The following is a 23,912-nucleotide window of genomic DNA, read 5'->3' as shown; positions in this document are numbered from 1 at the left end:
GACAGCTTACAGAGTGTGGAACAGGTCTGCCCGGTCTGCCCCTCGCTGCTGACGGCTTTTTATTGACGACACACCTGCTGGCCTGGGCGGAGCCGATAGACACACCTTAACTGAGGGAAGACGTCGTCAGAGACGGACAGACGGAGCGAGAGGAAGGAAGGAGGAGCGCGTCGACACACACTCATACTACGGTTACACAAGCCGGCCCGAACAGCTTCCTGTCATGTCGAAGAATCAAGAAAGCGGCCCTGTGAAGATCAGCAAGTGAGTTGGGCCTCTAAGTCGTGTAGTGTTGCTAAATGTTTGTGCGTGTGTGTCAAGTGTCTCACACTGCTCTCACTGGTCTAACCTGTCACATTTTCTAGTGCATGCATCCACTCTTCCATGTTAATACAATGCGTGCATGCAAACTAGTATACAGTGGTCATGAATCAACAGTTGTGTGCAATGAATGAACAATCTTACATGATTTTAGTGTCATTGTGCGTCGTCATGCCAACAAACCAGTTATTGAGTGGTCCGGTAGCATGCCGTAACACACTTGTGCCCAAACTTTTTCCTGAGAGGGTCATATTAAAAAAATTTTTTTTTTTTTAAATCAATGGCTGTAACGGACGTATAGAATTATTATTATTTTATTTAACAAGCACACCAAAATAAGTCAAGCAATTGCATTATTGTTTATATATTTGTGTGTGTTTTTTTGTATCTGCTACCTGAAGCACTTTCTATATAAGGCACATAGTTTACGATTTTACAAGATTTTTGGGTTGGTCGAGACGCTGAAAAGGCACCAGAAAATATCAACCTCTGCACTGAACAGCAGCCAACTCACATCTCTACATATATATATATTTTTTAAAAAGCACTTCCATGGGAATCATTCATCTGATATTTTCACAATTTTGACCTTGACACAGAGCACAAAGTGGAGAAAACCATTTTGGCTTGTGAAAAGTAATCATCTTTATTCTCCACAGTATTATGAAGAGAAATGTTGTTCGTTGTTTAATTGTAAATAGTTCATTTGCATATTTAGAGAAGCTCTGCAGTACATAAAACAAATTTGATGTCATTTTTAGTCTACGCTGTGGACCGCTTAATATTGTATGGCAGGCCACAAATGCCCCCTGGGCCATAGTTTGGACACCACTGCCTTAACAACAATTGTATTACTAGGGGTTGGCACATTTTTGTGTGCAAGGGCCACATTCGATTTTAGAAATAGGCGTTACATTAAGTAAAATAAAAAAGAAATGTGACTGTAAAATATACTTCACCAAAAATGATATTTTTTTAATATTTTAATTATAAATAATGTGTTTAATTAATTAAAAGAAATTATTTGATAACAAAAATTTAACTTATTATTAAATTATTTTTCACAAATCAATTAACCAATTATTGAATGGTACATGAGTTTAAAAAAAAAACAACTAGGTTTCAACCCATACATGCAAAGTGTTTTTGTATTTTGTTTTACTTTACATTAAACAAAAAGATGACAAATTACAGTTTTGCTAACCTCTTTTATGAAAAAATTAATCAGGCACTGTTCTGAGTGGTCGAGTCCAGGCGCCAGCTTGTTTTTGTTGCAGTTTTTATTGATTAATAGGACTCATGTTAATGTAACTACTTCAAATGGAGTAAGTCGTATGTAAGTCGGTGCAACGCTCTGTTTATCTCAGTGTGACCTGTCACTTGATCAGCTCGAGGGTGGGTTCACACCGGAGGTCCTGCTTGTGTAAATGGGTGTGACCCGTAAAATTGTGAAAGGAGAGGCCCAGGGAGTGTCAGGGGTCTCCAATGGAAGATGATTAACAGTCCATTTCTAATGTTTAAAAGGCTGCATGAAAACTTGTGCACACGTTGGACTTTTGCAACAAGGATAAGAGAGTGAAGAGCAATAAAAAGGGAAGGCACCACTGGAAGGGAAGCATAATTAGCACACTGTAGTATATGTGCATTTAAGTGGGTGTGGTCAAGAAGAGGAACTAATGAGATTGTACAGGCCATTCACCAGGCATTTAGTTCAGTGTTAGCGTCTTCTACATGCTCCTTGTGAGTAGTTTCATTTCGTATTTGTGTGTTTGAATGTATGTCCCAGTCAATAATTGGCTGAAAGTTCAAAAGGTGACAAACACTCTTCTTTTTTTCTTGCAGGTATTTCAAAGTTTGTGCAAAGTAGAAAAAAAACTATATAATCTGATATAATGTTAAAAATGTATTGCACGAGATGTTGAATTGATCATATATTGACAGAATGATCAATTACACAAATGGAGGAATAGCAGGTGTTCAGTTCACATCTGCCTTGGATCGGCTCTGCGTCTCTCTGCATCGCATTGTTGCACATGAATGCTGCCTTTCATGTACATTTCGGTCTGACAGCATTCCGGCAGGTGACTTAAGTGACGGGGGAGGCGATGGCATCCTCTCCCCTCCCCCGTGTCCTGCTTCGGGTGTGTTAGGACACATAGTTGCTTTTCATATCGCAGAGGTGAGGGAACGACAGAGCAAACACGCCGAGAGCAACAACAGGTCACCGCTTTGTGAATGACATGCTGATAAAAAATCTTTGTGTGTGGTGAACATTAGCCACACAGTCTAATGACATCTCATGTAGATACATGAACGCATGGTAAACCTACAAAACAAACAGCAGTGCATTTCTATATTAACGCAGACTACAACCACAATAACTACTACATATACTGTTCAATTCATACCTTTGTGACAGTCAATAATTATTTTCATTATAAAGCAGGTGGCATTTATGGCATGTCGTTAAGTTGTGCAGGTGTGTGGCCAGTAGGTCAACACCAGCGGGCATTTTTATTTCTATTATTTGTTAATTGTTTAAAAACGGTGCTCTTTCTTTCTAAAGGGGTTCAAAATATCTAACCGAACGGACTGGTTTATCCTGATTCTGTCATATACTGTAATTCGTACCTTCCAGCACATTTATTTCAAGCTAATTGCTAACATGTCAGTTGCACACAACAGTCCTTAACGCTTTTGAAGGGTGTTCATTGAAATACGTTGGAGAACATTAGTTTTTATTCTCCATTTTTGTTCATTTTCTCTTTACTGTGGAAAGTTAGTTGGACCTACTGCCTAACAGCGAGGTGTCCGTTTTGAACAGCATGCTAAAGACCCAAATATGGCTCCTTGTCTTAGCTGCATGCTAATGTGGCTACCAGTAAATTGGTTTCTTTCTGTCCTCTGTCAACAAAGGTGGCAAAAGTACTCTCACTCTGTAAAAACATGGATAAAATTATAAGGATTGATTTGTCTCATTGAGAAAGTCAAAAGAAGTACAGTCTAAAGTCAATTTTTTTATAGCCCTTCATTCCCAAAAGAGTGTCAAAGGGCTTCACATGCTCACAAGATTAGCAACATCCCCTGATCTCAACTAACTGAAATGTATGCTACTTAAGCACAGAAGCAGGAAGTAGAAATTTTACTGTCAAATATGCCCAATGAAAAACATGTTTGGAGCTAGAGCAAGCTAGCGTTGGCTCAGGCTTTTATGCTGTCAAAATGAGTTCCCTTAACTTTGCTAATGTAGTGAATAGGCTAACAAAAAATAGCTCAATTAGCTATTGCTAACACTTTACCTAAATGTGTTTATTTTCTTCAAATTAGACTGAGACTTTTTGAATGCCAGAAGTGTGTGGTTTGTCAGCTGGCACAAGGTACATACAACATATCTGCTGCAAATCTTTCTTGGAGCAGACAACAAACAATTCTCTTAAATTAGGTCATGGATGGGAAATGTGTTACATCGTCATCATTAATGGTTCACATGCCTCCATCTTGCTGCTGCCCCTATTTTTTCAAGATCTCAACTGTGGTTGACTCCATTTCTTCGTTCTTAGTTGTTGTTTTTTACATTGCGTCATCCACAAAGGTTGAAAATGGAAGTGAGCCAATCAAAAAGTGAGAAGTAAGAGAACAGATATCTTAAGTACAAGAACCTGTCCAGTACCGTAGAAACCAAGTACACAGTAAAGAAGTATTTGTACTGAAGGTATTATTTGATTACTATATTAAATGTAATCTTTGCGTGTTCGAAATAATTGAAAAATGAGATCTGATGAAGAAGCTTCTTTTGCAAAAGATTTATTTTAGGAGCTCCTAAAAGACACAAGACATGCTTACATTCAAAGGTGATGTTAAGCCTCGAGTGTGTCAATATGAAAACACACAGTCGCTTTATAGATGAAAAAAGCATACTCCTCCTCTGAGGCTGGACAAAGGGTTAGTAATTATAATAGACAGACAAGTGATTTACTGACATGTTTACTCCAGTTCCGTCCAAAGCCGGAAATATATGATTAGACAGGTACTACCATGCGGCCTAGACTCCCTCAGACCCACAGTGTTATCTTCCATGAGAACTTGAGAACTTGCCTCCCATGTGCATTCCTATCTCACCAGCTGGAAGGGAGTGAAAAGTGTTATTCATTACAATATAGTTATATGTCCAATATATTTCACACAAACATTATCACAGTTATATGGCATCTATATACTATAAGTAAATTCATAAACATTAGAAAATGTTAAATGTCTTCAGTACTTTGCTAACTCTTGCTTGCTAGCTTGTCAACATGATTTGGGCCGTCATTTTGGTTTGTTGTGTTCTCCACAGGATTCAGGCCAACGACCTGACTTTGCTCATTGCTCGCATGCAGAAGAATGCGGACCTAGTGGAGAAGGACATCCTGAGCGCAGAAGGGTTGCTGGCTGTGGTATGAACGGCTCAATCACTCAATTTTGTGAAAACAGACATGTGAGATTAAAACTGGCTGCTGTTACAGGACACCAAGCGTGAAGGAAATAACCAGACCCTGGTCCACCAGAAGGAGAACTCGGACAACCTGGCAGAGGCCGAATACTTGCTGAAGGATCTCTTCATGGACGTAGGCAAGGCCAAACGTCTGCACCACCCGCAGGCCAACGAGATCGAGCGAGAGTGAGTTGACTGGCGTCGGCTAACAGTTCTTTGGAACGTGATGACACGCTTGCATGCCCGGCAGACACGCCTCGCATTCCATCTCATCAAGATAAAAAAACACTTCCACATTACCTTCCATTGCTCTCCGCCCACCTCGTTACTACCAAGGAAACAATTTCATGTAACTTTTGTTTTTTTTATGTTTAATTATCTTTTCCCATATATATGTTCTCAGTGTTAAGAACCTGCACGACCGTTGGGTGAAGGACTGTGCCACCTACAGGGAACTGTATGACCAGGTGCAAGACTTGGTGCCCGTGTCGAGGATAGACTGGGGTTCCGCGCTCGATGATAAACAGGTTTGCTGATGAACCTTCAACTTCACGCCAACTACTGCTCACAACCTTGTGAAGAAGTCCTATTTCCCCTCTGTGTATTGACATGTTCCAGAGGCGTTTAGACACCGAAGGATACGGTCGCAGTCTCTCTGACGTCGAGAAGCAGATCGCAGCTCACAATATCCTGCATAAAGAGATCGAGGCTTACAGTGAGCAGCTAACACCCAGCTCGACCTCTTCTCAGGTAGCTTTATATCATATTCATGATTTGAATCCATTTTGGAATAATGGTGTAACATAACCAAATGCGTGTGCTCATTTGAATTCTTTGCAATCCTTTTCCAACAGGGCCAATATGCCGCACATAAAGAGAAGTACGATAAACTGTTGGTGAGTTCCGTCGTTCACCCCCCCGAATTCCATTTGACCACTCGACGTTTAAATACGAGGGGCTCGTCGTCGGACGTTTTGTTTGGCATCTTTGCAGGAGAGCTCCAGGAAGAGGCGCACCCACCTGGCCTCTCTGTACGAGTACATGCAAAGCTGCAGAAAGGAGCTGGACTACCTGTCTCAGCAGAAGGAAAGGATCTTGCAGAGAGACTGGAGTGATCGCATGGTTGACCCGCCCAGCGTCCGCATGGAGTATGAGGTCAGTCCTCTTTTGCTCAGGATGATACAGTAAATAGGAAAAAAAATATTGTCATTACATCATCAGGAAGGGAAATTGTAAGATACTATGGAGTTAGTCTAACACTTGTCTTACAATCTATGGACCTTACTTTGACTGGCACACTGAATAGGGCCTCCCTTTAAAGATGACGTCAACCCACAAATTTTCTCTACAATAGTATCTTCTATGCGCACCCACTAGTCTAAACATGGCATTCTGGTTAATATTGTGTTTTTGGAATATGAATTAAGCAGCAAAATCCACCCGGTTTCATCTATCGATCCCATTTTGTCACCTGTTGTCGACTGATAGTGACATCAGTTTCTCAGGGGTCAGGTAACAACCAATCACGGTTCAGCTTGCAAAAGTCACATGATCAAACTCAGCAAGTAGGTGAACCGTGATTGGTCACTACCTAAGCCCCGTGATGTCACTTTGTCGACAACAGGTGACAAAATGGCCGCCTCCTGAGATGGATAAAAACAATGGGTAGATTTTGCTGCTTAATTCATATTCCACAATGGCAATTAATCAGAATACTGTGTTTAAACTAGTGCATAAACTACAGCAAATTTGGCCACAATAAATAGTCTTAAATGTATTTTAAGATGAATTCTATAATTATATTAACCTCAAAAAGCCAGATTGAAAATTGTGATTCACTCAAGGGAATTCTTCACATTATCAATCTGGAACTTCACTCGGCAGATCCGTTCGGAAAAGGAGGGACATTCTGTACAATACTTTGAGCCGATTGGACGATGCGGCATCTTGATTTTGTTCTGACCAATCACGGCAACGGATGAAAATGTCGTCCTCGGTCTTGTCTTAGGAAAAACAACAAAAAAAGCACAAATATCTTTACCTGTAAAAATTCACTAAGCGCCTCTCGCTGTTCAACATTCAACAAGGAAACGGTGAGTAATTCTGCAAGAACAGAATTAATTGCAGCATCCATTCGTCTGTTAGGTTTGTTTGTTTCCCCCCCCCCCCCCCGCCATCCGCGCTTCTTGGTTTCGTCAACAACACCTAATTGGTCCGACCTAAAAAAGGTCGGTTGCAAACGTATCAGTCTTGTAATATGAATTACAGCCGAGGAATCCAACAGTGTGTGGCCAGCTGCTTTTATTCCACAGAACTTTATATTTTGCAAATGCACACACTGTTGTGCTGCACAGTATATTTGTCAAATATAATTCTTGTAGGCTGATTTTAGGAAGACATTTGCCTCTTTTGTTTGTCAGTTTGCCTCGGGGCCCTGCTGCAAACACGTACAACCAGTGACTAAATCAGCAGCTGCCGCTGGCTATAAACACGACATGACTTCTTCTTTACATATCTTCTTGCTAATTTGTTTGCATGCAGAAATTCAAAAGCAATGGGCTGCTGTCACACGAGGGTGAGGTCAATCAACTCCTGGAGGAAGGAGATCGTCTGGCCGACATGAAACATCCTGGCGCCGCCGCAATAATGGTATGCATTCGCTCGCTGACACTGAGTCAACATGAATGATTCTCTTCTTGTGATTTTTCACACAATGGCTGTAAATGTTGTTGACAGGCGCACAAAGACTCAATGCAGAGTGGATGGCAATCGTTCCTCAACTTGTGTCTGGCGCAAGAAATCCACCTGGACAACGTTGAAGACTACAAGAAGGTAAGCCAGCGTCATGTGACTTCTTCCATTAGCATGACGCCTTGTCAACCAACGACTGTTTGGTACAGTTCCAGTTGGATGCGGAGACCTTGTCTGAGTCCCTGGACAGACTCATTTCCAATCTGGACCCAAAGTTGTTGGCTGGCAAGAGCAACTCGGAGGCCCTCTTGGAACTTCAGGTACTCTGGCTTCTAACGAGCATGCGCTCGCCTTGGCTGCTCGCCTGGTTGGGTGTGCCTGTTGGTGGCGTCCGGGAACCGATTTACCAATTCCAAATGATTAGCTGCAACTTATACACGGACGTTACTCAAGATGAACTGAGCGAGGAGTGTGCAGACTTAAGTCTGGGATTGATAACAATAAGAATCAATGACCTTCATAATCAATGTATATGACTGATGCGTATAGTAAGAATCGATGGGGACGGGTTACTAATAAGCCATGGCGTCACCCGTCAGCCCTTCTTTCGGATGTCAATGTTGCAAATGATATGATGTGATTGATGTAACCTGTAATAATGTGTCCGAAAGGAAAAAATGAACAAAACTAAACTAAACAAAACGGATGACGTCACAACAAGGGTTTCCCCAGGGACAACATTCATTATGCATTCTTGTTGAATTTCGCATGTTACCCAATGGATACTCACTTACCCCATCAAACAAGCAAATACACAAAAACAAACAAGTAAATCAAGATTTTTTATTTTTTTTTAATTACTCAATAAACTATACTGATGTTAACAGTAGTAACAATAACACTTTTTTAGTTATAACTATAATAACAATTATATTATGATAATAACAAAAAATATTTGTGATACAATAATGCACAACAATAGTAGTGATAATAATAACAATCATCAAATTATTCTTATACATAAAAAAATCAAAGTAGAAGACTGGAGTGACATTAACAGTAATAATAATAATAATAATAATACAACAACAGTACTGCTAATTAGAGTGATGGTAGCACTAGCAATAATAATAATAATAATAATATTAATAATAATAATAATAATAATGAAATTATTATTTTAGAAGAAATAAATAAAATCAAAGTGACATTTACACTAGTAATAATGACACTGCATAGATAAAAGTTATTACAACAAGGTTTATACAACTACTTATTATAATAACTATATCAACAATAATAATCATTTAATTATTAGTTTAGATTTTTACTACTATCATTACTACTACTACTACTACTAATAATAATAATGATGGTGATTATGATGGTAACAATTTTGTTTTAGTACATCGCTGCTATGTGAAAAACATAACATTTTTGTTATTTAAAAACAATTTTTTTTATGGTTTTAGGATGAAACTCAATGCAGACATCCTCAAAACGTAAAAATATAAAAAATGGGGGAAAAAATTGACAAAAGTGTTTTTCACATAGCAAAAACAATATTTATTTATTTTTTAGTCCATCCCAACTGACTGTGAAAGCAAGTATACACCCTGACTGGTCACAAGTTATTTGCATAATAATAATAATGGTTATGATAAACAATAACACCAATCTGAAGAACACTTATCATAAAGTAGACCTGTTGGCTAGTGTGCCAGTCTGCTTGAGTGAAAGCAAATTGTGAGTCCTAATATTCAGGTTCTTCCAAGTCTTGGCCCGTGTTGACATACAGTATTTGTTGAGTCGCATGTGTTTGCAGAGGTCTGTTTTCAGAAGAAGCTTTGCTCTGGATTATCTCTTCCGTCCAACCCTTAGCAGACGCTTTCTTTTTTGTCCGTGTGCCAGATTTTCCAGTGTCACCACACAACAAGCTTGAGCTACAGTATGCGAGGCTGACTGAACAAGCGTGCGGATGTTGGATTTTGCATTTCAAGGTCCTTGTGATATGTGCATTCTTCCCCCAGGGGGACGAGCCAGCGGTCAAGAGGAACGAGCAGCGCCTGGCGGCTCTCAGAGAGCTCAGTCGCAACATCGCGCCTCTGAAGCTCCGTCGGAGCAAACCCACAAAAGCCACCAAAGTCGTAGCTCTGTGTGACTGGGACAATGAAAACGTGAGAAGATTTCGGATTTTACAATGATGTTAAAATGAACAAACTCCACTGTGTGTCTTTTACTTTGGGTTGTAGAGGGGTTGACCATTTTCTAGACAGCTTCCATTTCAGTTAAGATGGAGGAATTGCATTTCCTGTTAATTCCCATAATGCGTGTGTCTACGTTAGGGAGCTGTGAGGCGTGGCGATGAGCTAACATTAAAGTCCATTCATGATCATGAGAACTGGGAGCTGCAGGATAGCAGCAAGAGAACCAAAAGGCTCCCCGGGGCGTGTTTCATGGTGCCACCACCTGACGCTGAATCTCTGGAGAAAGTAAACAGGTACATGTTGACATTGAATATTGCCATTGTGTTGCTAAAGGCCAAGCCCAGTTATTGACGGGTTCAAATGGAAAATGTCTTTTAACGTTCAGATTTGAGAAAACGCTGATAAACCTGAAGAGCCAGAGATCAGCCAAAATGGCCGCAATGAAGACCTCCACCGTGGAGGTCGATCGCCCTCAGCGTGCAGGTGGGAAAGAATGTTCTTCTTACATCCTTTTATTTTTGGCTAAACAATTTTCTATCAATGTTGCGCCCTAGCTTCTGTACAAAGAGCTCCAGAAGACTCCAGAGCTACACTGCTAGCCAGACAAATAGATGAGCTCAACAACAATCTGGATCTTTGCAAAATGGACATCCAGAAACGACTGAGGGCTCCTCTGGACAACCGCGACCCAGCACTCGACCTGGAAAACAGGCTGCAGGATCTCAAGGTTCGTGTTCAGCAAAGTAAGGCTGGCGGAAGGCTCAGTACATTAATCCAGCCCACTGAGTATATACAGCGTAAGTGTCAAATTCACGGCTGCCACATCATTTTATGCAAACTGAAGCAAGCACAGTAGTGTGTCTACTACTGTTTGAATAACTTCCGTTTTTTTGTACATTCGAGACTGACTAATTGATGACGTCATTTGCTCGGTTTTGGTGTTTTGGCCTCCAAACACAAGCTTACTCAATTTCCTCGCTTTCTTTGGTTGCACAGGCCCCTCCCCCTATTTTATTCATCCAATCACATTCAAATGCTTTCATGGCGTCGCAGACAATCGGAACTTGTAATGGACACTCTAAATTCACGTAGCACAACTGCAGGGTCACTACTCGCTGTTGTATAAAATAGGAATTTGTTGCAAACCAGTTACGTGGATTGTTGCAGGAATTTAATAAGCTTTGACTGTGAGAACATGAAGGCATATTAGTGTGATTTATAATTGGATGGGTGACTCACCACTTGGAGCAAAAATGCTAGTTGATCGACCTCTGCTTGTCTTCGTTTTTGTCATCCATGAAGACACTATAATATTTCGCCTTTTCAATGATGACTGACAAGGATTTAAGCTGTTTGTGAGCTTGTGTTAAAGTGGAAGTCAACCTTCAACATTTCTTGACAATAATATGTGGTATGTGCCCTCACTAGTCTAAACATGGCATTCTGATTAATATGAATTTTTTGGAATATGAATTATAAAGCAAAATCCAGCCAATCACAGCTCAGCTTCAGAAAACAGGTGAGCTGTGATTGGTCGTTGCCTGAGACCTGAGCAACTGTGATGTCATCTTCAGTTGACAGCAAGTGGCAAAATGGCCGCCCCCTGAGATGGATAAAAAAAAAAGAAGCTGGATTTTACTACTTAACTCATATTAAACCTATTAACATCAGGGCGGTCAAAGTGTACACAGTCCTTTACAATGCAGAAGCAGAATTTGATTCTCTGGTGTCCGTGCATGCATGACATTGGCATTCATGTCATAATTTATTTATTTATTTAAATAGTTATATATTATTTATTTCATTTTCATTGAACCTTTATTTAACCAGAGATTAAAAACCTATTTTTCAAGGGTGACCTGGCCAAGACAGGCAGCAACAAAAAAACACAAAGTTGCAGACATACAGTAGAGAGTGGGACAATTTTTTTAAAAAAATGTACAAGGTACAAAATTTTGGATTAAATGATCAATAAAATAGCTAAAACGGCCAAACTAAAAAATCAACACTGTATGGAAGCTGTTTGTTTGTTTTATTCATTTCCCTTTCGGACACATTATTACAGGTTACATCGATCACATCATGTCATTTACAACATTGACATCCGAAAGAAGGGCTGACGGGTGACGCCATGGCTTATTAGTAACTCGTCCCCATCTATTCTTACTATAAGCATCAGTCATATACACTGATTATGTAGGTCATTGATTCATATCGTTATAAATCCCGGACTTAAGTCTGCACACTCCTCGCTCAGTTCATCTTGAGTAATGTCCGTGTATAAGTTGCAGCTAGTACCAAACATTTGGAATTGGTAAATCGGTTCCCGGACGCCACCAACAGGACCACCCAACCAGGTGAGCAGCCAAGTCGGACGCATGCTCGTTTGCCAGTAGCGTCTTCGCTGACCTTGGAGCAGCTTTCACACATGTTGTGGCTTCCAAAAGAGTATGTCGGCTTATATTCTGCCCATTGCGTCCACAGCAATGTTCACTCCATTCTGGTCATTTCAGCCACCACTGTTGCCAACATCCGATTAGGTTTCGATCTTGACGCTCCTGAGCGCCCACCAAAGCTAGCCCACCCGGCTGAGTAGCCCCCGCTTGCCGCATCCCGGAACCATATTCACCAACCCCATTGTAAATATTTACAGCAGATACATTGCAGCCACAATACAACCTTATCACGACAGCCTTGCATGTTACAACAAATGTCCAAGCAGAAATAGAGCCAGACAATGTTTACATTCTTACAGGAACAGCAATACATGTTATCAATGCAGGTATATAAACAAAGGTTAACCATGTAATCATAGTAATCATATGCTATATTTACAATATTCAAATCATGACAGCTTCAGTTTTGGGTTAATTAATAATATGTTACAATAATTTCATTTGGGTAAAACATAATTCACAATTTAATGATGTGAGTTACTGATAGCAGTTATTGTCTCTTAAACACCGCCAATTTTTTTCACTCTTTTCACAATCCATAATTTCTTTTCAGAAGATGAGTCTTCTTTTGTTTGAATGAAGATCTGACAGTGCACATTTTTTACAAGGCAAAGTACATCTAATTCAAAGTTAAGGGATTCATCAATTAATATGCCCAGGTATTTGTAACAATGTACAACCTCAATCTCCTTTCCATCAAGAATCGAAAAAACAGGAACATATGGTCGGGTCCTAGATCTAGTAAAAAGCATAAGTTTGGTCTTATCTGTGTTTAAAGCAAATTTCCGCTCATGCAGTGTATTTTTAATGACCACAAAGTTTTTTTGTGTGCAAATCTTTAACTGCTTGTGCAAGAGGAGCAGCACAGCAGTATACAATAGAGTCATCCGCATAAAGGTGAAGTTTTGACCAAGATTGTTCACATAAATGGTAAATAAAAGCGGACCCAGCGCAGAGCCCTGTGGTATACCTTTAAGAACAGATATAATGTCACAGCATAAATCATCATATCGAATGCGCTGCGTCCGAAGATAATTAGAGAACCAAGAAACAGCTTCTTTTGAGAGCTGAAAAGTCTGTGTTCTAAAATAGCATGGTCGACAGTATCATATATTATTAAACATGTTGGTAAAAAAAAAAAAAGTATATAGACAATACATTCCTTTTTATAATGTACTTTATTAAATAAAATTAAAATAAAATTAATTGTGATTAAACAGACAATTTTACATATTATATTATATTATATTATATTATATTATATTACCCACCCCTGCTTTATGTTTATACTGTACACATCATATGCTTCCACTGTAGAATTGGTCCCAGACAGCGAGGAGGCTAGAGTCCGAGAAGGCTGCCATCCAGAGAGACATGGAACCCGTTCTGGCCAAGAAACCACTCGGACCCAATGCCTCAATCTTGCCGCTCAAACTCACTGCTGCCAATAGCAAATTGGATGACATCTACAGTCTTATTGATCTTCATGATAAAAAGTAAGAGGAGCAGTGTGAAGCTCCAAGTCACATTTTGCATGGAAAACGTCTCAGTTACAGATTGTTATTCTGCTCTTTTTCACTCAGAGCTTCGGCCTCTATGTTCTTGGAGAGGCAGATGCGGAAGGTAGAAGGTGTGGTCTCCGGGTTCGAACAGCAGATGGCGAAAGATGGCGTCATTCCTAATAAAAAAAATGCCCTAATGAGTCGCAGCCGTCAACTGCAGGTGAGGAAAACTTGGACGGACATTATAATTTCAGGCTAACAGCACAAAGCAAGATACTGCAGAGGAATTTATTCAGTGGTGGACACCAATGTCGCCCCCGTAACCAGTAGTGCTTTTTCATTTAAACTACATCACTTTATGTTCATGTCACCAAACAGGACCTTCGCCAGGAGGTTTCCTCGAAGAAGGATGAGTTGAACACATTAGGCAAAGACTTGGACCTGACTAAGCAAGCGTGCAGCTCCCTGCAGCAGAATTTCAATGAATACTGCCATGAAGTTCGCCGGCAGGAAAGTGCAGTCAAACATCTCAAGAACCGCTTCACTAACGTCAGTAATCAGTTGCAGGACAGGTGAGAGTTCCAAATTCAGTAGACTTCTCTCAAGTCGGAATTCAACCAAAACTTACAACATTTCGAGGTTATGAACAAGAACATGTTGTTATAGGCCGCAAGAAAGTACACTCATTTATGTGTGTCTATCCAGCAATGCAATTTTGAGCTTCTGAATGATTCAAAGTTCAAGTTAGGTCTAAAAAGGAGTCGTGCCTTATCACCTATGATGAAACAGTGTGTCGTTAATGTCATTGGTATGTGCATGTGTGGTTTGATGACATCTTAAAAATGCTGTTAGCAATCATGAGCGTCTTTCCTGCTCTGTTGCTGTAGGTCCACCCTCATACAGGAAGCCAGCAATAAAAACCAAGACTTCCAGAATGCTGCTCAGTCGCTGGATTTCTTTTTGGTCAATTTACCAAATAACACAATCAGTCCCACTGATAACGTGGCCGAGATAACAGCCAAGCACAACTCTCAGAACGTGAGTGAAAACGTACTTTGTCGACATGATTGTGAATATGTGAACACACCTGATCTCATCATTTGCTCGGGAATACTGTCTAATGTTTAGAAAGTGATGGAGGACATAAACAGAAAGTCAGGTGACGTGCACCGGATCAAGGATCTCTCCCGAGAACTCCAAAACACCTTAAATGTAAGTCAGGATTGTTGTCATTCACAATTTATTCGCACAAGACACATGGTCCTCCAAATGTACTTTCAGGATTACGAGACAAAATCAAACACATACCGCGCCATTTTATATGAAGACGAGGATGAAGATGATGACGATGATGACGATGACAAACCCGTTCTGAAAAAGGGGCAATCTTCTACGATGGCTCAGGCAGTGCAGAGGAAGGTACGACCACTTCAAGTATTATTTTAATCATAAATGTGACTTTTTCTATGCTTCATGTTGTCTAAACTTGAGATTTGTTTGTCCTACAGGAAAAAGATTTATTGAACCGTTTCACTGAAGTGTCTGTGAAGAACGAGCAGGTTTTCAGCCAGATGGGGACCGCCAAGAACATCATTCTCAGGGTAAAACAGCACCAATCATGTCAACATTAAGGTCTTATCTGGCTTTTTGATAAGATGGCGAGAGCATATGCCAAAATGACTTGCTCATTTGGAAACTCATTTGGTCTTGCAATAACATTATGAAACAATTCACTTTGGTACAATACGGATTTGGGGCATTTCAATGTATAACGTGCGAAAGGTTTAGGGATAACGTGCTAAACTGCACCGAATTTTGTCACTATTGTGGGAGGTAAATAAGGTAGTATGAAGTATGTCTTATTGTTCAGTACTGGAGAGGCACAGTGGGCTAGAGGTTAGCATGTATGCATCACTGTTGAAAAAGCCAACTGTGATAGGTTACTGCTTAGCTATGACCCAAATGAGGACCAGCACTATGGAAAATGGATGGATGGACGGACAGATGGATGGGTTCAGTTCTGAAAGGGGAAGCTAGGCATGTTGCTTGCTGTCCATTGATTGGTAGAAGCAATTTTCACTTCAGGATTGCGTTTGGAAGAACACATTTGAATGTACTACAACTAAGAGTGGGTGATCTGCCGCTGTTTTTTCTTGTTTGTGGATAATGACCGGTTCCTGTTTGATACTTTTGATGACTTCATTGACATTGTCATTGTCACGGAGTTAGGACCCAAATGCAGACAAGGTGCAAAAGTAAAAAACAGTCTTTATCTACAAAAATATAAAGTAACAACAGATAGCAGGTCTGGATTCAGATAGCTTCAAAGAAAACCTTGACTAAGAATCTTGAGTGTGCTAGATGCAGAGAAATCTTTTGAATGGAGAGGAGGGCAGGATGCATGAGAGCAACCCTGAACACGTGGAAGAACAACTTGCATGGAAGAAAACTTACATTGAAGAGTAGGAATAAGAAACCTGGACGTACTGACAAAAGAGTCATTCAGAAACTCCAGCTAGGGGGAGGCACAATTATATAGGACAGAAAAAAAGCCTATATGACAAAATAAGAGTGCCTAGACAAACTAAGAGTGACAAAAGCAATGCAACTGACAACATTCGCATCATAAGGATCATTAGCATAAGACTAGACAAACTTTTCTGGCTTTTTTCTGTTTTTCATCAAAGAAAAAGCATTTGAAAAAAAATACACCTGACATTTTGCCAGGATTGTTTAAAAAGATAGAAGTTCAAAATGGCGCCATGCTGTAATTTATAATTATTACCAAACAGGAGGGAGAGATTCACACGAAGTTGTTGTAATAATGCCCGATTTTGGCTCATTGACTCCCATTATAAATCACAGTTTTTGATATGCTGTAAACCTGATGTGTTATAATGCATTTTCCGTGATTACTGATGCAATCGCTTCTTTGACGAGTCATAAACATGAAAATAGAGGAATTTGTGTGTTTAGAGTGTTAACACAAAAATCCACTAGGTGGCGGCAAAGGCTAATAAATGAATACAAAATGCATGCATAAAAAAATTATATTGTTATGACTTATGGACTTGTTTGAGCCTCTAATTATGTCATATGAAATATATAAATTATTATTTTATTTTATATATATATATACAGCATAGTTAGTCTTGCTATTAGCATAATACTGCTATTGTTGTCCATAGGGGGCATTAAAAAAATAAATAAAAATAAAAACTATATATGTGTAGATAGGTCTGATGCCACTGAACATTTGAGTGGTTGAAAGTGAAAAAAATATTCATAAATGACTAAATTATCTCACTTCAAAGGAAATGACGGATTTTGGCAAAATTACAAGAGTTTTGTGCTAATCGGAAAACTGCCATTGTGTGAAAACTGGGATATGCAGAAAAAATTCTATTGTTATGACTTATGGACTTATTCAAGCCTCTAAATATGTCATATGAAATATTCAAATTAGTCTTTTATTTTATATATATATACAGCATAGTTTATCTTGCTATTAGCATAATACCGCTATTATTGTCCATAGGGGGCATTTAAAAAATATAATAAAATAAAAACTATATATGTATAGATAGGTCTGATGCCACTGAACATTTTGAGCGGTTGAAAGTGAAAAAATATTCATAAATGACTAAGTTATGTCACTTCAAAGGAAATGCCAGATTTTGGCAAAATTACAAGAACTTTGTTTTATTCAGAAAACTGCCATTGTGTGAAAACTGGGCATGCATAAAAAATTCTATTGTTATGACTTATGGACTTATTCAAGCCTCTAAATATGTCATATGAAATATTCAAATTAGTCTTTTATTTTATATATATATATATACAGCATAGTTTGTCTTGCTATTAGCATAATACCGCTATTATTGTCCATAGGGGGCATTAAAAAAATAAAATAAAATAAAATAAAAACTATATATGTATAGATAGGTCTGATGCCACTGAACATTTTGAGCGGTTGAAAGTGAAAAAATGATGTCACTTCAAAGGAAATGCCAGATTTTGGCAAAATTACAAGAGTTTTGTGCTATTCAGAAAAATGCCATTGTGAAAAACTGGGCATGCATAAAAAAATTATATTGTTATGATTTATGGACTTATTCAAGCCTTTAAATATGTCATATGAAATATTCAAATTAGACCTTTATTTTTTCCTTTATACAGCATAGTTAATTTTGCTGTTAGCATAATACTGCTATTATTGTCCATAGAGGGCATTAAAAAAAACTTTTTTTTAAAACTATATATGAATAGATAGGTCTGATGCCAGTGAACATTTTGAGCTGTTGAAAGTGAAAAAAATATTCATAAATGACTAAGTTATCACACTTCAAAGGAAATGCCAGATTTTGGCAAAAATTAAAAGAATTTAATCAAACTATAATAACGCCCAGTGGCTAACACATGATCATTAATTATCATCATAAGAGACATAGCAACTGTATAGCAACTACAAAATAAAAATGACTAGACAAAATAAAACTGACAAAGGGCCAACATATTACAAGACTAGAACAATTCAATGTCCCCCATGACAGGTGTGTCACACTTGTCAAATAGCTGCTGATTGAGCTGTCTTCATTTAGACATTCACTGAACTGTACCAATTCAGAAATATGCTTTTCTGTCCGAACTGTAATGAATCCCAGAGTTCTGTAAAATAAATAAATAAATCACCTTTTCTCTCTCTGCTCTCTGATATGTGGACAGAACGACGACAAAGTCAGCAGTGTGGTCGTCAGTCAGCAGCTGCAACTACAGAGCCAGAGGAAGGACATGGAGGAGTCCGAGACAATGAAAAAAGAACTGAGCGAGGAGACGGCCCGTCGCTTACATGCTGAAAATGACTTGGAAACATACAGACAGAGATACTTGTCTTTGAAGAGCAGGAGAGGAGTGGAGCGGTTGGAGGAGAAGGAGGTGGTGCAGTATTACCGTGATCACAAAGTGGAAGCGGAACTACAGAATCTGAAAAGCAGGATCCAAGAGGAAGGATTTAAGAGAACAAGAAGCCATTCAGATATAGAGATTATCAATGAGAAAATAATCCATATGGAAAAGCAGATGTCTGGTGCTGAACCTAAACTGTTAACCAAAGTAGTAACGGAATACGAAAGAGACCCGCAGCTGGATAAAGAAGTGGTCAGGATCCGAAGTGAGATGCAGAAGATACGACTGGAGATCCAAACCAAAGAGTCAGAGACCATCCATGTGAAAAAACAGCTCACTCTCCTGGCTCAACAGAAACCCAAAATCAGAGAGAGGCTTGTGAAGAAGGACGTGGTGAAGCTCGAAAAGGATCCCGAGATGCAAAAAGCTGTTTTCACGTTCAAGAATGACATTGCAGCAGAAGAAGCCCAATGCCTGTCCATCAATGACAGCATTTTCAGCATTCGTAGTCGGATAAACACACTGGAGAGGATCATTCCCACCATTGAACCAAAAATCGTCACCAAGGTGGTGAAGCAAGTACAACAAGATCCAGAAATAGTCAGCGAGTCAAAGAAACTACACATGGCTTTGGAAGAGGAGAAGGACGAGAACGTTATCTTGCTAAAGGACTTGACCACTCTTAAGCTGAAATACGGCGAAGTGGAGAAACTGCGGCCTAAGTTTGAAGTCAAAGAGGTGGTCAATGAGATTTTCCGAGTTGACCCTGAGACCGAAGTCCAGCTGCAGCGTCTAAAGAATGAGCTGCAAGACTGTGGACGAAAACGCACAGCAATCGAGCAAGAAACCAACGTGCTGATGACCACGTTGACCACGCTGCGTACTCAGAAACCTAAAGTTGATTACAAGGAAGTGACCCAGGAGGTTATCAAAGAAGAGAAAAGTCCGGAGGTCATTAGGGAGTTACAGCGGCTGGGCAATCAAGTTTCACGCCTTAAAGTCAACTATGACACCACTCTTGAGCTGCTGATGCACCTGCGCAAAGAAAGAGATGACCTGAAAGCTAAAAAATCCAAAGTGGAGACCACAATTGTCAACAAAGAGGTGGTCAAATATGAGAATGACCCCCTGCTGGAAAAAGAGGTTAACCGACTCCGGAGGACTGTACGAGACGAGACTCAACAACGTCGCAGTTTGGAAGAATGTCTCTTTGACCTTCAGAACCAGTACATTGTCCTTGAGCGCCAGAAGCCAGAGGAGAAAACGGTGGTACAGGAAATGGTGCGTCTTCAGAAGGACCCCAAGCAGATTTTAGAGCACGAGAGGTTAAACAAGTCTCTCGATGATGAAGTCAAAACCCGTCGGAAACTTGAAATCGAAGTGAGACAGCTGAGAGCCCTGACTCAAGAAAAGGAGAACACCGTAGCTCAGTTGGATGAACGCCAGAAGAAGATTCTGATCGAATCAGAGCTGCGGCAGGTCAAGGCTCAGATTCATGAGCTGGAGACGTCTCCAAAGGCTGTTGAGGAGAAGATCGTCATTGAGGAAGTCTTGAAAGTGGAGAGGGACCTGAAGCTGGAGAAACTCATGGCTGACATACGTGTTGGGATGGAAGGCGAGGCAAACCAACTCATTCACCTTCAGAGAGAAATCACCAGCCTGAAGATGAAGTTGGAAATTCTGGAAAAAGAAAAGACAACAGAAAAGATTGTTTACAGAGAAGTGGTCCACGTGGAGAAAGACCCGGGAGTGGAAGCCGAGAGAGACCATTTGAGAGATCTTGTTGCACAGGAGAGGAATATGCGACGTGACAAAGAAGACAACCTCCAAAGCTATAGAATAAAAATCTCCCATCTGGAGACATCCATATCTGTTATTTCTCAAGAGGAGACAACTCTGGGTGTCAGCAGAAGTAAGCTCCAGAGGGAGAAGGAAGACCTTCTCAAACAGCTCAAAATGCTTGAGGTTCAAAGACAGACCATCAGCTTTACCTTCCAGCAACAGTCCAAGCTTATGAGCGAGAGAACCCAGATCGTCAAGCAGAGGAGTCTCAAGGCGTCCTCTGAAATACAACGGATGGAGAAGGAGATCCTGAATGAAAAAGACAAAAACCACCGAAAGGAGGCACTCATCATGGAGTTGAAAGAAGCCCTCAGGAAGGAGGACCAGGCCGAAACTCACACAAGAGAGACAAACCTTTCTACAAGGGTCACCATCATGGATCCCGACACGGGTAAAGACATGTCCCCTTATGACGCCTATCTGAAAGGACTAATAGACCGCAATCAGTACATCCACCTGTCCGAACTGGAGTGCGATTGGGAAGAAATCACATCCACCGGCCCAGATGGCGATTCAACAATTCTGCAGGATCGTAAGAGCGGGATGCAGTACGCTGTCAAAGACGCCCTGAGAGACGGCCGCTTGACCCAATATGATGTGATGCGCTACAAGGACGGCCACATGCCCATTTCGGAATTTGCTCTTCTTGTGGTAGGGGAATCTCGAAGACCTTTTGTTCCGCCGCCACCAATTACAAGCCCAAAATCCCCCATCAAATCGATCCCAAGCTCTCCCTTAAACTCTACGCCCACTTCCATGATGTCCTCCCTCACCAGGCTCAACAGCCACAGTGACAGTGTTAACAACCTCTTTGCTTTAGGTGATGAGCAATTCCCAATCTCTGGTATTTTCGACACGTCCACGGAGAGCCGCATGTCCGTGAGAAGCGCCTTGACCCGGAAGCTCATCGATGCCGACACGGCTCTGAAGCTGCTGGAAGCGCAGGCGGCCTCCGGTGGAATTGTCGACCTCAACAAGAAGGACAAACTGTCCGTCCACAAAGCAGCCGAACACGGCCTCATTGATAACGCTCACATGTACAAGCTCCTTAACGCTCAGAAGGCCTTCACCGGGATTGAGGATCCTCTGACCAAAGAGCGTCTCTCCGTGGGGAAGGCGGCGCAAAAAGGGTACATCCCTCAGGAAAACGCCAGGTGGTATATTGAGGCGCAGTACCTGACCGGAGGCTTGGTCGATCCCACCAAAGCCGGCCGCCTCAGTCTCCAAGAAGCCGAAGCATCCAACGTGATCGACACCAAGACGGCCGAAGAACTGAAGAACGAGTCGTCCTACCCGAAAGTTCTGGTCGACCCCATCAGCAAAGAGAAGATCTCATACAAGCAGGCCATGGATAAGTGTAAGACTGACAAGAGCACGGGACTGTTGCTCCTTCCTGCGGCCTCGGGTGATGAAACCGATTCGCCGTCATACTCCAACTTTCGGTTTATTTCTTCTCACAACAGAATCTAGATAGTGAGTTTAAAATAGGTGAAATGTTTGACACCGGTGCTAGAGGGTTCATGGTCTTACTAACTAGAAGATTACATTAACACTTACTGATATTGATAACCCTACTGTGGATCTGGTTTGAATATGATTTGGGGATTTGCTGTAAAAAATCAGGGTCATGTTTAATGTTCCATTCAGCATCAAAGTCAAATCCAAGAATCCACACAACTTGAGTTGCTTTTTACTCACTTGTTTTTTTTAAACAATAGTATTTGCATTTTCAAAACACATGCATGTATATTGCATAAATGTGAATCATACTTTATACGGCATAAATGACAATCTTCATTACGTCTGCATCTTTTTTGTCCATCACAGCAAGTTAATATTTGGTCGACACATGGTTGTTACCTGAATTTCATTCAGCTATAAATACACCAATCCTATCAATTAACTGTAAAACTGATTAATTACAATTTTTTACTAGTCAACTTTCAGAAGCCTTACACCTTACCATGGACACGTTTTTTAAGGATACTAGCTTTACTTACTGTGTTGTAATGGCAATTTATTTGAACTACAAAAAGTAGAGAAAATCATCACTTGCAATCTTTACACATGCAGCCATGATATTCTGTCACTTTTTACCAACAAATTTACCTTAGCTCTTCCCCCGAAATACAGAGACCACAGATGTCAGGAGAGATTAAATTAAACCTTAAGTACAGAGTGTGAGCACATTTGCCACCTCTTATCAGCTGCATCAAAAAGATCTTATTTGAATGTGCATGGTGGTTGGTGCCAGTCAGTCTGTGAAGCGATTCTGAAGTAACCAGTTTGATAAGATTTTTGCAGCGCTCTTTAGTTCGCCGATCAGTCCGGGCTGATGCACTCCATTTGACACTTTTAGAAAGTACATCTCACAGCAAAACGACTCTTAATAGCAAATGCTCGTTAACACGGACGGGTGAGTCATACGCTTTGAGGAATGGATTAAGGATACAGATTAGATATGACTCATGTGTTAAGGTTTACAAGGTCAAATTCTACAGCAAGGGTGGGGAACCCTTTTCCCTATCAGAGGCCATTATGACAAAACATGACACAGTACACACCCTAACAAATGTGAGTTATGATATAATGTCTGCATTTGTGGGACAATTGTTTGGGGCTTTTATAAAATACCATTTCCTCTGAGTTATATTTGTTATTAGAATAGCATGGTGGGCCTCATTAAAATAAATACAATCGTATAAAACCATCATAAATACATTTTATGTTGAGTTCCTGTAGTTGGAGGCAATTGTTATATAAGTATACACATTTCAATTGAAATGAGCAGGAAATGTGATAATGACAGCTTTATGAGTAGCAGATTTTCAAACCACCAGATAAAACAGAGATGGGCTCGTTTGAGCATTTCATGTGGCCCCACTATGCAATTCTGTATTTAACGCACAATGCCCTTTGAAGCATCATGAACACGGTTTCATTCTTTCCACTCTATTTATTTATTAAAATGCAATTCTATACAGTGCCTATATTATTATAGTGTTATATATTTTTTAATTGTTCTTTGGGCGCTGGAATGATATGAATATTTCTATTCATTTCCAATAGAGGAAAGATGATTTAAGATGAGACATCACAGTGATACTGAAATGTATTCATATCATCTTCTGAAATATGCCTTTCTGCAGTTTGTTTATGAAAGCAAGAAAAAAAAAAGCGATCGAAAGCACTTTAGATGAATTATGTCTGTTGTGCCCACAAATGCTCATAACATGTAATGCTAATGTAAAACTTGTGTGAAATAATATGGCAGTGGTTACAGTAAATGGTGTTAAAGGCGTGCTGGGACGTCTGCCTGGCAGATTATTTGGGATTATTCCACATGAGCCTGTCTGGAGGTAGATGTGAACCCCCCTGTCTGCTACACAAAGGTTGTGTCATCATACCAAAAGAATAACATCACCTTGCTCTCACTGTAACGTGTTACCACCTTTGTCTTTTCATTGCGTGCTGCTTAACACAGGAAATGGTGGTGCATATGCTCTGTTTAGAA

The 23,912-nt window shown here is 40.2% G+C and overlaps 1 protein-coding gene across 1 annotated transcript; it reads left to right on the top strand.

The window, feature by feature from the left end:
- The first annotated feature begins 104 nt into the window (after positions 1–104).
- LOC144043331 (envoplakin-like) lies at positions 105–23,701 on the top strand. Its single transcript, XM_077556846.1, has 22 exons — positions 105–264; positions 4,658–4,757; positions 4,827–4,981; positions 5,199–5,322; positions 5,414–5,545; positions 5,650–5,691; positions 5,789–5,950; positions 7,337–7,444; positions 7,532–7,627; positions 7,696–7,806; positions 9,517–9,663; positions 9,832–9,986; positions 10,079–10,176; positions 10,248–10,420; positions 13,467–13,645; positions 13,733–13,871; positions 14,030–14,223; positions 14,539–14,689; positions 14,780–14,863; positions 14,933–15,070; positions 15,160–15,252; positions 18,377–23,701. The coding sequence occupies exons 1-22, from the start codon at positions 224–226 to the stop codon at positions 21,866–21,868; spliced, it is 6,114 nt and encodes a 2,037-aa protein (XP_077412972.1). The 5' UTR covers positions 105–223; the 3' UTR covers positions 21,869–23,701.
- Positions 23,702–23,912: the final 211 nt, after the last annotated feature.

This window comes from Vanacampus margaritifer, chromosome 2 (assembly GCF_051991255.1).
Source record: "Vanacampus margaritifer isolate UIUO_Vmar chromosome 2, RoL_Vmar_1.0, whole genome shotgun sequence".
Taxonomy (NCBI): domain Eukaryota; kingdom Metazoa; phylum Chordata; class Actinopteri; order Syngnathiformes; family Syngnathidae; genus Vanacampus; species Vanacampus margaritifer.
Note: the sequence above shows the minus strand (reverse complement) of the source record. Positions and strands in the feature narration are given on the sequence as shown.

Coding starts and splice junctions, on each gene's coding strand:
- LOC144043331 (XM_077556846.1), top strand. CDS start 224: ATGTCGAAGAATCAAGAAAGCGGCCCTGTGAAGATCAGCAA. Junction 9,664..9,831: donor GTGACTGGGACAATGAAAAC/GTGAGAAGATTT, acceptor TGTCTACGTTAG/GGAGCTGTGAGGCGTGGCGA. Junction 14,864..14,932: donor AACTCCAAAACACCTTAAAT/GTAAGTCAGGAT, acceptor ATGTACTTTCAG/GATTACGAGACAAAATCAAA.